The sequence below is a fragment of the Chrysochloris asiatica genome, unplaced genomic scaffold (assembly GCF_000296735.1).
Source record: "Chrysochloris asiatica unplaced genomic scaffold, ChrAsi1.0 scaffold00230, whole genome shotgun sequence".
NCBI classification, from domain to species: Eukaryota; Metazoa; Chordata; class Mammalia; order Afrosoricida; family Chrysochloridae; genus Chrysochloris; species Chrysochloris asiatica.
This window is the reverse complement of record NW_006408748.1, coordinates 1,709,909-1,724,905: the sequence shown is the minus strand read 5'-3', so window position 1 is coordinate 1,724,905 and position 14,997 is coordinate 1,709,909. Positions and strand designations below refer to the sequence as shown.

The 14,997-nt window shown below is 40.0% G+C and overlaps 1 protein-coding gene across 2 annotated transcripts in view; it reads right to left on the bottom strand.

The window, feature by feature from the left end:
* Positions 1-14,997, bottom strand: part of WDR19 (WD repeat domain 19) — a 120,256-nt gene that overhangs the window by 45,708 nt on the left and 59,551 nt on the right. For both annotated transcript variants that reach the window (XM_006873212.1, XM_006873213.1), the window contains 5 exons: positions 12,518-12,588; positions 7,059-7,231; positions 6,848-6,962; positions 5,709-5,815; positions 4,730-4,852 (listed from right to left, as the gene is read on the bottom strand). In XM_006873212.1, the coding sequence (XP_006873274.1) occupies positions 4,730-4,852; positions 5,709-5,815; positions 6,848-6,962; positions 7,059-7,231; positions 12,518-12,588 (589 nt within the window). The remainder of the gene's footprint in view (positions 1-4,729; positions 4,853-5,708; positions 5,816-6,847; positions 6,963-7,058; positions 7,232-12,517; positions 12,589-14,997) is intronic.

The window sequence follows — 14,997 nt, the reverse complement described above, 5'->3', positions numbered from 1 at the left end:
CTGCCAAAAGAACCAACAGATCTGTGTTGGAAGAACTGCAGCCAGAGTGCTCCTTGGAGGCCAGGATGACCAAATTTTCGTCTCTCATATTTTGGACATATTGTCAGGAGGGACCAGTCGCTGGAGAAGGATATCATGTTTGGTAAAGTGGAGGGTCAGAGAAAAAGAGGAAGACCCCCAGCGAGATGGATTGGAAAAGTGGCAGCATCAATGGGCTCAAGTGTGGCAACAATTGTAAGGTTAGCCTAGGACTGGGCAGTGTTTTTTTCTGTTGTGCATAAGGTCACTATGAGTTGGTATTGACTCAATGGCCCCTAACAACAACAGATATGTTCACTATCTTGACTGAGTTAATGGTGTTTCAGGGACTCCTGGTGTGGCACAGTAGGATCAGCACTGGACTGCAACTCACAAGGTCAGCTGTTCAAACCCACCAGCTGTTCCTTGGAAACCCTATACAGGGTCGCTATGAGTCAGAACCGATTTGATCACATTTAACAACAACAGTGGTGTTTCAAGAGCACATGTGTATGTACAAAGCAGGGCTTTGAGCGGCTTCATTCCAGTTAAACCACTTGCTGAAAATTTGCCCTAGTGGATTTTGAGATGGGCTGCTCAGCAGTTCGAACCTACCAGTTGCTCCACAGGAGAAAGATAAGGCAGTCTGTTCCCGTGAAGATTTACAGCCTCAGAAACCCTACACAGGGTCGCTCTGAATGGGAACCAACTCCACTGCATACCACTGCCACCACCAACACTCTATGTATCCATAAAAATCACCCAGTAAGCTTGTTAAAATGTAATTCTGAGGTGGAAATGAAAATTCCCAGCATGGCGTCAAACCTGAACAAACGGGTTCAAAACCCTGTTCAAAATTTGTCAAATGGTATACTTTCACTGGTACAGTTTATGATACATCAATTATACTTCAATAAAGCCATTTTAAGCATATTTTCAGAATCATTCAAGAATAACTGTGATAAATGTGGTTTTATTGACAGACCCCTATACTTTGAGTCCTGGGGTCAGAATGTCGTGTGGCATAATGAAAAGAGTGGATTTTGCTTCAGGAAATCTTACTCAAATTCTGCTACAAATTCACTGTCCTTTCAAATTTCAGTGATTTTGTCTCTGATATGGAGAGTGTTACAGCTTGAGGACTAAGGTGTGCCTGACCCAAGCCATGGTATTTTCAGTAACTCATATGGATGCGAAAGCTGGACAGTGAATAAGGAAGATCACAGAAGAATTGATGCCTTTGAGTTGTGGTGTTGGAGGAGAATAGTGAAAGTGCCATGGACTGCCAAAAGAACCAATAGATCTGTTTTGGAAGAAGTGCAGCCAGAGTGCTCCTTGGAGGCCAGGATGGCTAAGCTTTGTCTCTCCTACTTTGGGCATATTGTCTGGAGGGAACAGTCGTTGGAGAAGGATGTCATGCTGGGTAAGGTGGAGGGTCAGAGAAAAAGAGGAAGACCCCCAGCGAGATGGACTGGCCAGGTGGTATCATTGATGGGCTCAAGTGTGGCAGTGGTGGTGAGGTTGGCCCAGGATCAGACATTGTTTCATTCTGCTGTGCATGGGGTTGCTATGAGTCGGTTCCGACTCGATGGCACCTGACAACAACAACATGGACTGTGTGATACTTCTGCTTATCTTATATAGTAATAAACCATTATTTGTCATACAACTAAGTATATTGTATGACATCACTTACTAATTTATTTCATACATAAGACCTACACTACTGATGTGTACTATCACAAAGATTATTTTAAATCTAAACTCAAAATGTACAATAGCCTTTTACATAGTATCCCCACACCCCCAAATAAGTGTCAGCTTGGCTGGGCCATGCTCTTGGTGGTTTGTAGTGACGTAATGTGGCAGTGATGTGACGATACCCTACGGTGTGAGCTGACGGGATAAACCAATAAGAAGATTAAGGGTGGGCTGCAATACTTTCAGTCCCATCACAACCTTGATCTGATGTAAGGGAATTTCCCAGGGGTGTGGCCTGCAACACCTTTCATCTTATAAGAGATAAAAAGAGAGAAGTAAGCACAGAAAGGGGGACTGGAATCCTGGTGTGGTATTGCTAACTGCAAGGTTAGTGGTTCAAACCCACCAGCTACTCCTTGGAAATCCTATGCAGGGGTGCTATGAATCAGAACGGACTCAATGGAACTTAACCACAACAACAACACCACTACCACCAAGAAGGAAGAGCCAGAAATGGAGTGTAGCCTTTGGACCTGTGAAGTTTCCAGATGCAGAGACAGACTGATGCCAAGACCCAGGGAGGTCGCCGAGGAATGCTGGCCAGAGACAAGGACCTTTCCCCAGAGCCAGCGCTCTGAATTTGGACTTCTTGTCTCTTTAACTGTGAGAAAAATTTGTTTGTTAAGTCCATCTATTTATGGCATTTCTGTAATAGCAACACTAGATAATTAAAGTACATGGTAATAAGGTTTGAAAACATGCTTATTTAACAAATAATTTAGTGTGAGAAATTGAAAACCATGAATAATTGTTTTCCCAACATGAAAAACAATATCTAACAATGTTATAGAATGTTTAGAGGCTCAACAGATTAAAAACTTTTACAAATGTTGTTGTTAAGTGCCATCAAGTCAATTCTGACCCATAGCGACCCTGAATAGGGTTTCCAAGGAGAAGCTGGTAGGTTTGAACTGTTGACCATATGGTTTACTGTGCTGATAAAAAGCTATTACTGATCTGATGTAAGGGAATTTCCCAGGGGTGTGGAAAATTGTTCAAACAGAACATGGGAACACTGAATGGTTTAAATTTAAGAAAGATGTGTGACAGGCTTGTATTCTTTCACCATAATCATTCAACCTCTATGCTGAGCAAATAATCCGAGAAGCTGGGTTCTATGAAGAAAAACATGACATCAGGATTGGAGGAAGACTCATTAACGACCTATGATATGCAGATGATACAACCTTGCTTGCTGAAAGTGAAGAGGACTTAAAACATTTACTGATGAAGATCAAAGAGCACAACCTTCGATATGGATTGTATCTCAATGTAAAGAAAACCAAAATCCTCACCACTGGACCAATAAACAACATTCTTATCAATGGAGAAAAGATTGAACTTGTCAAGGATTACATTCTTTTTGGATCAACTATCAACACTCATGGAAGCAACAGACAAGAAATCAAATGACGTACTGCATTAGGCAAATTTGCTGCACAAGATCTTTTTAAAGTCTTGAAAAGTAAAAATGTCAGCTTGAGGACTAAGGTGTGCCTGACCCAAGCCATGGTATTTTCAATCACCTCATATGCATGCAAAAGCTCGACAGTGAATAAGGAAGATCGTAGAAGAATTGATGCATTTGTGTTATGGTGCTGGAGGAGAATATTGAAAGAATCATGGGCTGCCAAAAGAACCAACAGATCTGTGTTGGAAGACATGCAGCGAAAGTGCTCCTTGGAAGCCAGGATGGCCAGACTTCTTCTCTCATACTTCGGACATGTTGTCAGGAGGGACCAGTCACTGGAGAAGGATATCATGTTTGGTAAGGTGGAGGTTCAGAGACAAAGAGGAAGACCTCCAGCGAGATGGATTGGCCAAGTGGCAGCATCAATGGGCTCAAGCGTGGAAACAATTGTGAAGTTGGCCGAGGACCGGACAGTGTTTCATTCTGTTGTCCGTAGGGTTGCTATGAGTCGGTACCCACTCGATGGCACCTAACAACAACATAACTATGTTTTATGTCTGTGTGTCTAAAATAGTATTTTAGTACTGGTACTTCAAAAGACCCTCAGATTGAGTGGGGTTCTTAATATTCATTTAAATGTAATACTTACTGAATGCCTACAGATGTAGACGCTGAGGAGCCGAAGGTGGATGAGTTAAATCTTTAAAGCCCTTGGGTAAGGAATGTAAGACTCAGAGACGTTAAGTAAGGAGCCCTGGTGGCACAATTGGTTACCTCAAGGTCAGCAGTTCGAATCCATCAGCCACTCCACAGCAGAAGGATGAGGCTTTCTGCTCCCATAAAAATTTACAGCCTCTGAAACCCTATATAGGGTTCACTATGATTCAGAACCAACTTGACGGCACATAATCAACACCACCACCAGTAAACAAGAGAACTGGCATTTGAGTTCGGGTGTGCCAGGTTCCAAAGTTGGCTCTCTTCACTACGCTGCCAAAACTGGTTAAAAATCACAAAAGCACCTGATGAGCAAATCACCCCACTACTCGCCTGTCCATTTCTCATCCTGGGGTGACTTGTGTGTTACTGTGATGCTGGAAGCTAAGACATAGGCATCTCAAAATCAGTATGGTCATCCATGGTGGACAGGGATAAGTAGAGCTTCCAGATTAAGACGGACTGTTTGTTGTTAAGTGCCGTCAAGTCGGTTCTGACACAGCCACCCTGTCTAGGGTTCCCAAGGAGCTGCTGGTGGGTTTGAACCACCGACCTTGCAGTTAGTTACCAGTGCAGTGCTGATCCTAGAGTGCCACTGCAGGCCTCTAACACAGACTAGGAAGAAGGAATGGGTGGTCCACTTCTGAAGGATATGTCCCTGAAAACCTTAGGAGCTCCTCAGAACATAATAAATCACATATGACTTCATTTTAGTATTTGGTTAGTACAGGAGGAAAAAAACTGGTAGGAAAAGGAACATGACCAAGATTACAAAGTGAAACTTAGAAATTCCCTACAGTCCACATTAAAGATCATACATACATCTGTCCCGTAGATGAGGAAATCGCTGGTTAAGGCATGACACAAAATCCGACACTTATCATCCACTGCTGGGAAAAGGCGAGTCTCACGTTCTTCTTGAGCATCCAAAATTTCACTTTCTATCTAAAACATGAAACGTAACATGGACTTGGAGATTTAAAGTCATTTTACTTTTTATTGGCACAAACACAATTTGCAATACCAGCCTGGGGTTGAGGGCAGCTGTCTTTTTCTTAAGTTCAATGACAAATCATTATCTCTTGAACAATTTAACAGGCAGAGATTGTAGGATCCCAATAAGCAACATGCCCAGAAGCACAAAGTCATGGTGGCCCCATTACTTATTTATAGTTCATTTACAACTCCTTGGACTCCTAGTGTGGCACTGTAGGGTCAGCATTGGACTGTGAACCACAAGGTTAATGGTTCAAACCCAGCAGCTGCTCCTGGGAAACCCTACGCAGGGTTGCTCCAAGTTGCAATCGAGTGGATGGCACTTCACAACAACTCATTAGCGTCATGTTTGCTATAAGCAATGTTGTGAGTAACGCAGTTGACACTGTATCAGGTTTCCTTGAGGAAGAGAACTAAGTAATTAACCAACCACGTGATTCTGATAAAGAAAGGGGCTAGTTTTGTTAACCCTTGGCCACGACCAGCTTTTTCTCTAGTCTGCAATGGCCTCCTGACCAAAAGTTCTTGGTAATTAGGCATTAGGCTGTTTGTCATCATTATTTAACTTAACAGGTCCTTGCTGATGCTGTTGTTACCTGCCCTGAGTTGACTTCGGCTCAAAGCGAGTGCATGGTGCAGAGCAGAACCCCCCACAGGGATTTCCAGCCTGTGACCTTTAGCAAGCAAACTGCCTGGCCCATCTTTGTAGGTTCCTCTGGGTGGGTTCAAACTGCCAGTGTTTGGTTTGTAGTTGAGTGTTTCACCATTTGCATCATCAAGCCACCCAGGAGACCCTGATACTCACCAAGTGTAACTGGACTTTGCCCTCAAATAGTGCAGCAGCGTAGTCCGAATGAAGGCACACACTGGTGACTGTTCCCAAATATTCCACATCTTTCAATTTCCTCACAGCTGTAATTGTAAAAGCCAACATATGAATATAAAATTATCTTGTATAAAGACTTTCAAATACTTTTAAAATGTATGCTTTTGCAAGGATATTCTGACCGAACCATTCTTAAAAAACAATTATGTGCCATATAAATTTGCCTTCAGAAATTTCCAAATGGTTGACAGTTATAAAAAAATAAAATCACATGCATAAACAAGAAGGATTAAATCTTAGTGACAAGAAATTTAACAGTGTTCTCTAATTAGCACGTTAATCTCAGGCTTGCTGTAATACTGACAGATATTGACACTGGTGGCACAGCAGTTAAGCATTCAACCTTTGACTGAAAAAGGTTGTTGGTTCAAACCACCAGCCCCTCTGTGGGAGGACGATGTGGCAGTCTGCTTCTGTAATGATTTACAGGCTGGGAAACCCTACTGGGTAGTTTTACTCTGTCCAATAGGGTTGCCAGGGATTGGAATTGACTCAGGAGCAGTGGGTTTGGGGGAAAAGATGGGGAGGGAGATGAAGGAAAGAGCATGGCTCTCGTCTGTCACATGCTTTTATTCAAAGAATGAAGGGGAAGGGAGAACTACGATTTATTATGTTCCAACCAGACTGAGGAGCACTCAACACAATCAGTTGCTGAATTTCATTTCATTAGTCTTCCTCATGGTTCTTTAAACATGGAAGTATGCTCATTTTCCAGGTGAAAAAAATCACAGCTGAGCGTATTCCTCTGCAGTCCCTTAGCACAAAGAAGTAGGGCAGGGTTTGAACCCAGGCTGCACTGACTCTTAAATTCCTATCTGACTACTAAGCTAAATTGTCTTCACTACAAAGATGAAGAATAAAACCTTTTCCAAAATGATGCAAATTATTTAGAAGTTTCACTGAACAATTAAGTGAATTGATATCTGAACCCAAAAGAGCAAACAATTTTTCCTCAGTAGTAATTCAAATTGCAGTAGTAAATCAAAAAGACTTTGCATCGTTTCCCATAGAAACAGGAATTACATGCTAGATAAGGAGACCGCTGAATTGACACTTACCATTCTCTCCAAGGAAATAAAACCAAGCTCGATTATTCATCCCCACAGCCAGATGGTAGAGACCTACTGCCACAAAGTTGGGTTCCACATCAACAGAAACTGTGATTGGTAGCTCCTATCATAGAGAAAAGTAACAACAGTAAATCAACCACTACAGCTATTTTGATTGTTATTACTCATAAATGAAATCATAACACTGTAATTTCCATACTCCTTCCACATGGTTGGTTACAGTGACTTCCAGGAGGGAGGTGAGGTAGGCGATCCTTGTGTCGCAGGCCCCCCCGAGGATGGGAAGCTTGGTCAGGAAGACGTGCAGTGAGCCCCTTTGGGTAGACAATGCCAGTAACTGACCATCATCTGTCCAAGACATTGTGTCCAACCCTGAAATAATGAACAAAATAAATGACTATTCAAAACCAAATACACTACTGCAGGCAAGTAAGCAAGAAAATATTTTTGTTCTTTTTATTGTGAATTAAGTGAAGGTTTACAGATGAGATCATCAGTTTTACATTCAACAAATAATACATTTTGGTTCACCTCCATGATTGTAATCCTCTCCATGGAACGACCATTATTCTGTTCCTCCCCGTTTCTTCCCTGTGGCTCCTATTTCCATTCCCACCCACTGTCCCATCCCTTCTAAACTTTGTCCTTCTGCACATGTTGCCCTGTTGAGTTTGAATGAGTGACTGTTGCAGCATTCATCGTGAGCATGTCTTAACAGTGTTGTTGTCACCTCTATTTACCCATCTAATGCTTGAGTGTTCTCCTATCTACCTATCTACTGCTTGGTGGAAAGAGTGTGTTCCTTTCCAGACCTGAAGGGTGGTGGAAGGCCACAGTCTTGGGTTCCTATAGTTTCTTTCTTATGAGTAAACCCTGTCGTTATTTTTTAATGATTTTGAGTTTTGTTCTACACATTATGCCATTCTCTCCAAGACCTTCTAATGTGATCCCGTTCAGAGCAGTTGGTAGTGGTAGCTGGGCACCATCTAGTTTTTCTGGTCTCATAGTTCTGGAGACTGCTGTGTAAGAAAATATTTTCATTTAAGCTAGCAGAGATATGTTGTTGTTGTTGTTAAGTGCCGTCGAGTCGGTTCCGACCCATAGCGACCCTGTACAGGGTTTCCGAGGGTGTAAATCCTTACGGGAGTAGAAAGCCTCATCTTTCTCCCGCGGAACGGCTGGTAGTTTCGAACCGCTGACCTTAAGGTTCAAATATCTTCAAATGAGTACTTTAATACATAGTTCCAACAACGTTTATAATAGTAAAGTCATCTGAGATGAATGAGCACTGACAAATTAAAAACAGACTCAAAGGGAAAATACAAAAGCATTTACATTTTACAAGTGAAATTAGGATAAAATTCACTAAAAATCTCTGGATGGAAGTAGACTTACATACTTCTAGTCAAATAGTATGACTCAATATAATGACTAAAACAGGAGGCTACAGGTAACTCTTTTGTTGTTAGGTGTCATTCAGTCAGTACCAGCTCATAGTCACATTACGGCACAACAGAACACAGAACAAAACACTGCCTGGTCCTACACCAACCTCACACAATCATTGCCACACTTGAGCCCCTTGCTGCTCCCACTGTGTCAATCCATCTCATTTGGGTCTTCCTCTTTTGGGCTAACCTGCCACTTTAGCAAGCATGATGTCCTTTTCCAGGGATTTGTTCCTCCTGATAATATGTCCAAAGACAAAGTCTGGCCATCCTGGCTTCTAAGGAGCATTCTGGCTGTACTTCTTCCAAGACAGATTGCTTGTTCTTAAAGCATTCCATGGTACTTTTAGTATTCTTCTACAACACTATAAAACAAATGTATCAATTCTTCTACTGTCTCCCTTATTCATCACCCAACTTTCACATGCATATGAGGTTATTAAAAATGCAGTAATTTGGGTCAGATACACCATCAGTCCTCAAACATAAGTCTATTCTCTTGAACACTTCAAAAAGGTCTCATGCAGCAGATCTGTCTAATGCAATAATATATTGTTGGGTTTCCTGGCTGCTGGTTCCAGGAATGTTGATGACTGATCCAAGCAAAATGAAGTCTATGACAACTTCAAAGACTTGAATAACGTATCTTGAAGTTATTTATTGGTCCAGTGGTGAGCATTTTTGTTTTCTTTACATTAGGGTGCAACCCATAATGAAGGTTGTGGACTTTGATGTTCATCAGTAAATATTTTAAGCCCTCTTCACTTTCAGCAAGCAAGGTTGTATCATCTGTACATCGCAGGTTGTTGATGAGTCTTACTTCAATCCTGATGTCACGTTCTTCTTTTATATAATTGAAATTCTTGGGTTACGTGTTCAGCATACAGAATGAATAAGTATGGTGAAACACTACAACCCTGGCATACACCTTCCCTAATTTTAAACCATTCAGTGTTCCCTTTTTCTGTTCAAACAACTGCCTCTTGGTCTATGTACAGGTTGCTTATGAGCATAATTAAGTGTTCTAGAATACTCATTCCCTGCAATGTTGTCTATAGATTGTCATGATCCACACAATTGAAAGCCTTTGTGTAGTCAAAAAAGCACAGGTAATGCCTGAGTGTTTTTTTGTTTGTTTTTAAAAAGTTTAAGTGGATAGAGAGAAATACTGTTAACTGATGGTACATGGAGGGGATTATAATCATTGTAATGAAACAAGGTGTATCATTTGTTGAATATAAAACTGGTGATATGCCCTGTAAACTTTCACTCAATCCATAATAAAAACCTTAAATAAAAAGAAAAGGAAAAAAAAAAAGCACAGGTAAACATCTTTCTGGTATTGTCTGCTTTCAGCCAAGCTCCATCTCATGTCAGCAGTGATATGCCTCATCCCAAGTCCTTGTCTGAATCCAGCTTGAACCTCTGGCAGTTCCCTGATAATGTACTGCTGCATCTGTTTTTTAATTATAGTTAGCAAAATTTTACTTGCATGTGATATTAATGATATTGTCTAATGATTTCCTCATTCCATTGAATCAGCTCTCTTTGGAATGGAAAAAAATATGGATGTCTTCCAAACAGCTCTCCAGGTAGCTGTCTTCCAAATTTCTTGGATAGATGAGTAAGTGCCTCCAATGCCACATCAGTGTGTTGAAAGATTTCAATATGTATTCCATCAATTCCTGGAGCTTGGCATTTACAAATGCCTTCAGTGCCCCTTGGAGTTCGTGTTGTTGTTAAGTACCATCGAGTGATCCTGTATGGGGTTTCTGAGGAGCAGTTGGTATGGAACTGCCAGCCTCATGGTTTGTAGTCCAACGCTGATCCTACAGTGCCACACTAGGAGTCCATTTTGCCCATTTGTTGTTAGGTGACATCAAGTCAGTACTGATTCATAGCGACCTTATGCACAGTAGAATGAAACACTGCCTGATCCTGGGCCAACTTCACAATTGTTGCCATGCTTGAGTCCATTGTTGCTGCCACTTGGACAATCTATCTTGCTGGGGTCTTCCTCTTTTTCTCTGACCCTCCACCTTACCAAACATGATATCCTTCTCCAGTGACTGCTCCCTCCTGACAATATGTCCGAAGTATGAGAGACGAAGTTTGGCCATCTTGGCCTCCAAGGAGCACTTTGGCTGCATTTCTTCCAACACAGATCTGTTGGTTCTTTTGGCGGCCCATGGCACTTTCAATATTCTCCTCCAACTCCATAATGCAAAAGCATCAATTTTTCTATGGTCTTCCTTATTCACTGTCCAGCTTTCGCATGCATATGAGGTTATTGAAAATACCATGGCTTGGGTCAGGCGCACCTTAGTCATCAAGCTGACATCTTGCAAGTTGAGGCTTAAAGTTTTTCTTCAATTTGCTCAGCTTGAGAAATGCTAAGCATGTTGTTTCATTTTGGTTTTCTAACTCCAGGTCTTTGCACATTTCATTATAATATTTGGCTTTGTCTTCTAGAGCTGACCTTTGAAATTTTCTATTCATCTCTTGTACCTCCTCATTTCTCCCATTTGCTTTAGCATCTCTACGCTGTAAAGCAAGTTTCACAGTCTCTTCTGATATCCATTTTGATCTTTTCCTTCTTTCTTGTTAATGATCTTTTGACTTCTTCCTGTAAAATGTTTTACGTCATCCCACAATTCTTCTGATTTTCAGTGTTTAGTGTCTAACACATCAAATCAGTTCAGATGATGTCTAAATTCAGGTGGCATATGATCAAGGTCATATTTTGGCTCTTCTAGATTTGTTTTAATTTTCTTCAGCTTCAGCCTGAACTTGCATACGAGCAGTTGATTCCACAGTCTGCCCCTGGCCTTGTTTTGGCTAATGATGTGGAGCTTTTCCATTGTGTCTTTCCACAGATGTAGTCAATTTGATATCTGTGTAGTTCATCTGTTAGGTGCAGATGTATAATTGTCTTTTATGTTGTTTAAAAAGGGTGTTTGCAATGAAGAAATCATTGGTCTTGCAAAATTTTATCAATCTTCAGCATCGTTTCTGTCACCAGGGCCATATTTTCCAACTACTGATCCTTCCTCTTTGTTTCCAACTTTTATATTCCAATCACCAGTAGTTATCAATACATCTTGATTACATGCTTGATCGATTTCAGACTGAAAAGTTGGTAGTTTTCTTCAATTTCATCATCACTGGCTTTACTGGTTGACGCATAAATTTTAATAATAGTGGTATTAACTGGGCTTCCTTGTTTTGTTGTTGTTTAGTGCCATCGAATCAGTTGTGACCCATAGCAACCCTGTATAGGGTTTCCGAGGAGCAGCTGATGAGCTTGAACCACCGAACTGCAGTTCAAACATCTTTGCAGTCTGGCGAATTAGCCCACAGTGCCACACCAGGACTCCAGTGCATGAATATTATCCTATCACAGATAAAATTATACTTCAAGATACATCTTGGTATGTTCTCTTTGATGATGAATGCACGGCATTCCTTTTCAATTTGTCATTCTAGGCATAGTAAGCCATGTGCTTATCAGATTGAAAACGGCCAATACCAGACCATTTCAGCTCACTAATGCCTAGGATATCGAGGTATGCATTCCATCTCATTTCTGACAACTTTCAATTTTCCTATATTCATGCTTTGTACATCCATGTTGCCATTATTAATGGATGCTTACAGCTGTTTCTCCTCATTTTGAGTTGTGCCCATCAGCAAATGAAGGTCCTGAAGGCTTTAGCCTATTTGTGTCATCACAGTCAACTATTTTGAGAGGCAGCTCTTCCCCAGTTGCATTTTGAGTGCCCTCCAATCTGAAGGGCTCATTTTCCGGCACTCTATCTGACAATACTCTGGTGCTCTTCATCATGTTTCAATAGTCAATATTCTGGTGCTGACTGTTCTGCTGTTATTCATAAGACTTCCTGTGATTAAATATTCAAAAGTAGTCAGTTTCTCCTTTCCTAGTCTGTCTTCATCTGGAAGGTCAGCTGAAACCTACCCACTGTGGGTGATCCTGATGGTATTTAAAGTTTCCGTGACATAGCTTCCAGAATCACAGCAACACACAAACCACCAGAGTATGGCAAACTGACAGCCAAGTGGTGGCAGGTACCTTTACTGAAGGATATTAATTTTATTCCTCTTACAATGAATGTAAACCAGACAGCAAACACAACAGTACTTTCTGAAATGGAAAAGATAAAATATCAATATGCTTCAGATAAAGCAATACCTTTATTTTCGTCATCCAGGTTGATTATTGCATACATGTCTTTTAATTCTGCCAGGTCATGGATTTTAATGCTGCAATAAAGATCAACACATTTAGTAAATATGAACTGCAAGTTCATTTTTAAGTCATATTTGAGTTCATAAAAATAAATTATACAACAGGTTATTTGTCTCCAAAATGGAGTGTACAGGATAATCTACTGGGTTAAAATGAGAAAATATTACTTTCTTAAAAAAATTAACCATATAGAGAATATATTTTTAAACTACTATTATTAAACACCATGAAACTATGATATTGGCACAAGTACTTACAAGCATGCAAATTAATAACTTAATATATGACAAAGGAAATGTAAGAAATCTATGAGGAAATGCCTAATAATTTCAAGAAATTATGCTGAGAAAAAGAACTCTTTGCAAAAAAAAATTACATTCACTTAGCAACATACACCTAAGTAAATTTCAGACTTAAAAATGTAAATGTAAAACAAAACTAGACAAAACCATGGAGAAATAGGTGTGAACAGTTAACGAATCTTTAGCTATTAATCTATTTTCTGTTTCAGATGTTATCAACCTTCCATTCCTGGAGAAAAGTCTCACTTGGTCATAATATATTATAATTTTCTATATAGTGTTAGCTTTCATTTGCAAAAATAGTAATAATTTTTGTATCTAAATTCTTGAGTGAAATTGCTCTGTAGTTTTCTTGGGGCATTTCTTTTCACTTTTGGTGTAGAGATGCTGACCTCTTAAAATGATCTGGTAGTGTTCCTCCTTTATTTTTTAAAAAAAATTTATATAGAACTGATATTATTTGTTTCTCGAAGTGGCTGGTAAAACTAGAACTTTTACATTTCATCTTTTAAATCATTCTGTTCCTTTGTGACACATCTAATCCTTTGATCTACAGCTTCAGGAACAAGGAACAAGGTTAATGCTCTGAAGGGAAGCTTGAGTAGAAAATCATTCTCCTGAGCTGGAGCAATGTTAATAATTGTAAGATGATGATACAGGTTTTTCTTTGCAATGTTTTTTCTCCCTAAAGAGTTCCTTCATCCAAAAAGAAATGAGGCATAACAGAAAGAACATTAGCTCTGACAAATGTGTGCAAAATATTACTTCATAGGCTTGTTGGGAAGAATAAGGAGGTTAATACAAATGAAAGTTTGTAGTACAATGTTGAGAACTAATAGTTGTAACATTTCTTTCTTCCCTCCTATTATTTTCCCTTTAAATTTTTTTCTCATTGTTCTTATTTAATTGAATTTTAAATTTTGAGATGATTGTAGACTCACATGCAGTTTTAACTCTCTACTCAGTTTCCTTCAATAATAACATCCTTAGATGTTATTATTGTAAAGTGCTGTTGAGTCGCTTCTGACTCAGAGACCCTGTATAGGGTTTCCAAGGGGCAGCTGGTGGGTTTGAACTGCTGACCTTGTGGTTTGCAGTCCAATGCTCATACTACAGTGTCATAACAGGAATCCTTAAAAGTCACAGTGCAATATATAAACCTGGAAAATGATACAATCTACCAACCTTAATCAGATTTCTCATTTTACTTGTGAGTTTCTTGTTCTGTATTTTCTATGTGATTTTATTACATACTAGTTTTCATCCTTGTGACACCCTAATAAACACACCCACCTCCCTCCTTACCCTATACGCTATCCTCATCTGTAACCCCTGGCCAACACTAATCTGTTCTCTGTCTCTATAATCTTGTCATTTCCCTGGAGAAGGAAACCATTTTGGTAAAACATGGAAAACAGGAGGACACCCAATGAGCAGGACTGTCACAGTGGCTGCAACAATGGACTCAAATACAAGAATGTCTGTGAGGACGATGCAGCACTGGGCACTGGTTCTTTCTGTTGTATAAAGGGTTGCTATGAGTTGGAACCAACAATAATATAAAGGGACTCACACACTATGCAACATTTTGGGATTGGATTTTTTTCACTCAGCATAATTCTTTGGAGATTCACTCAAGTTGTTGTATGTATCAAAAGGGTTTTTTTTGTTTTTTGCTGAGTTATATAGTCTATGGTATAGATGTACCACAGATGAAGGGAATATGAATTAATTCCAATTTTTAAATATTATAAATGAAATTGCTATACACATTCTTAGGCTTTTTTCATTTCTTGGGGATAAATGCCTAGGAATACAATTGGTGGGTTATATGACAATTGCATGTCTTAGTTTTAAAAAGAAACTGTTTTCTACCACAGTTGTTGCTAAGTGCAGTCGAGTCAATTCTGACCCCATAGTGACCCCGTATAGGGTTTCCGAGGAGCAGCTAGTGGGCTTGAACTGCTGACCTTGCAGTTCAAACATTTTTGCAGTTCAGCGCATTAACCCACAGTGCCACACTGGGACTCTGTCTACCACGGTAGCTGTACTATTTTCTATTCCTATCAGTAATGTATGAGTGATTCAGTTTCTCTGCATTCTCACCATTTATTCTTATCA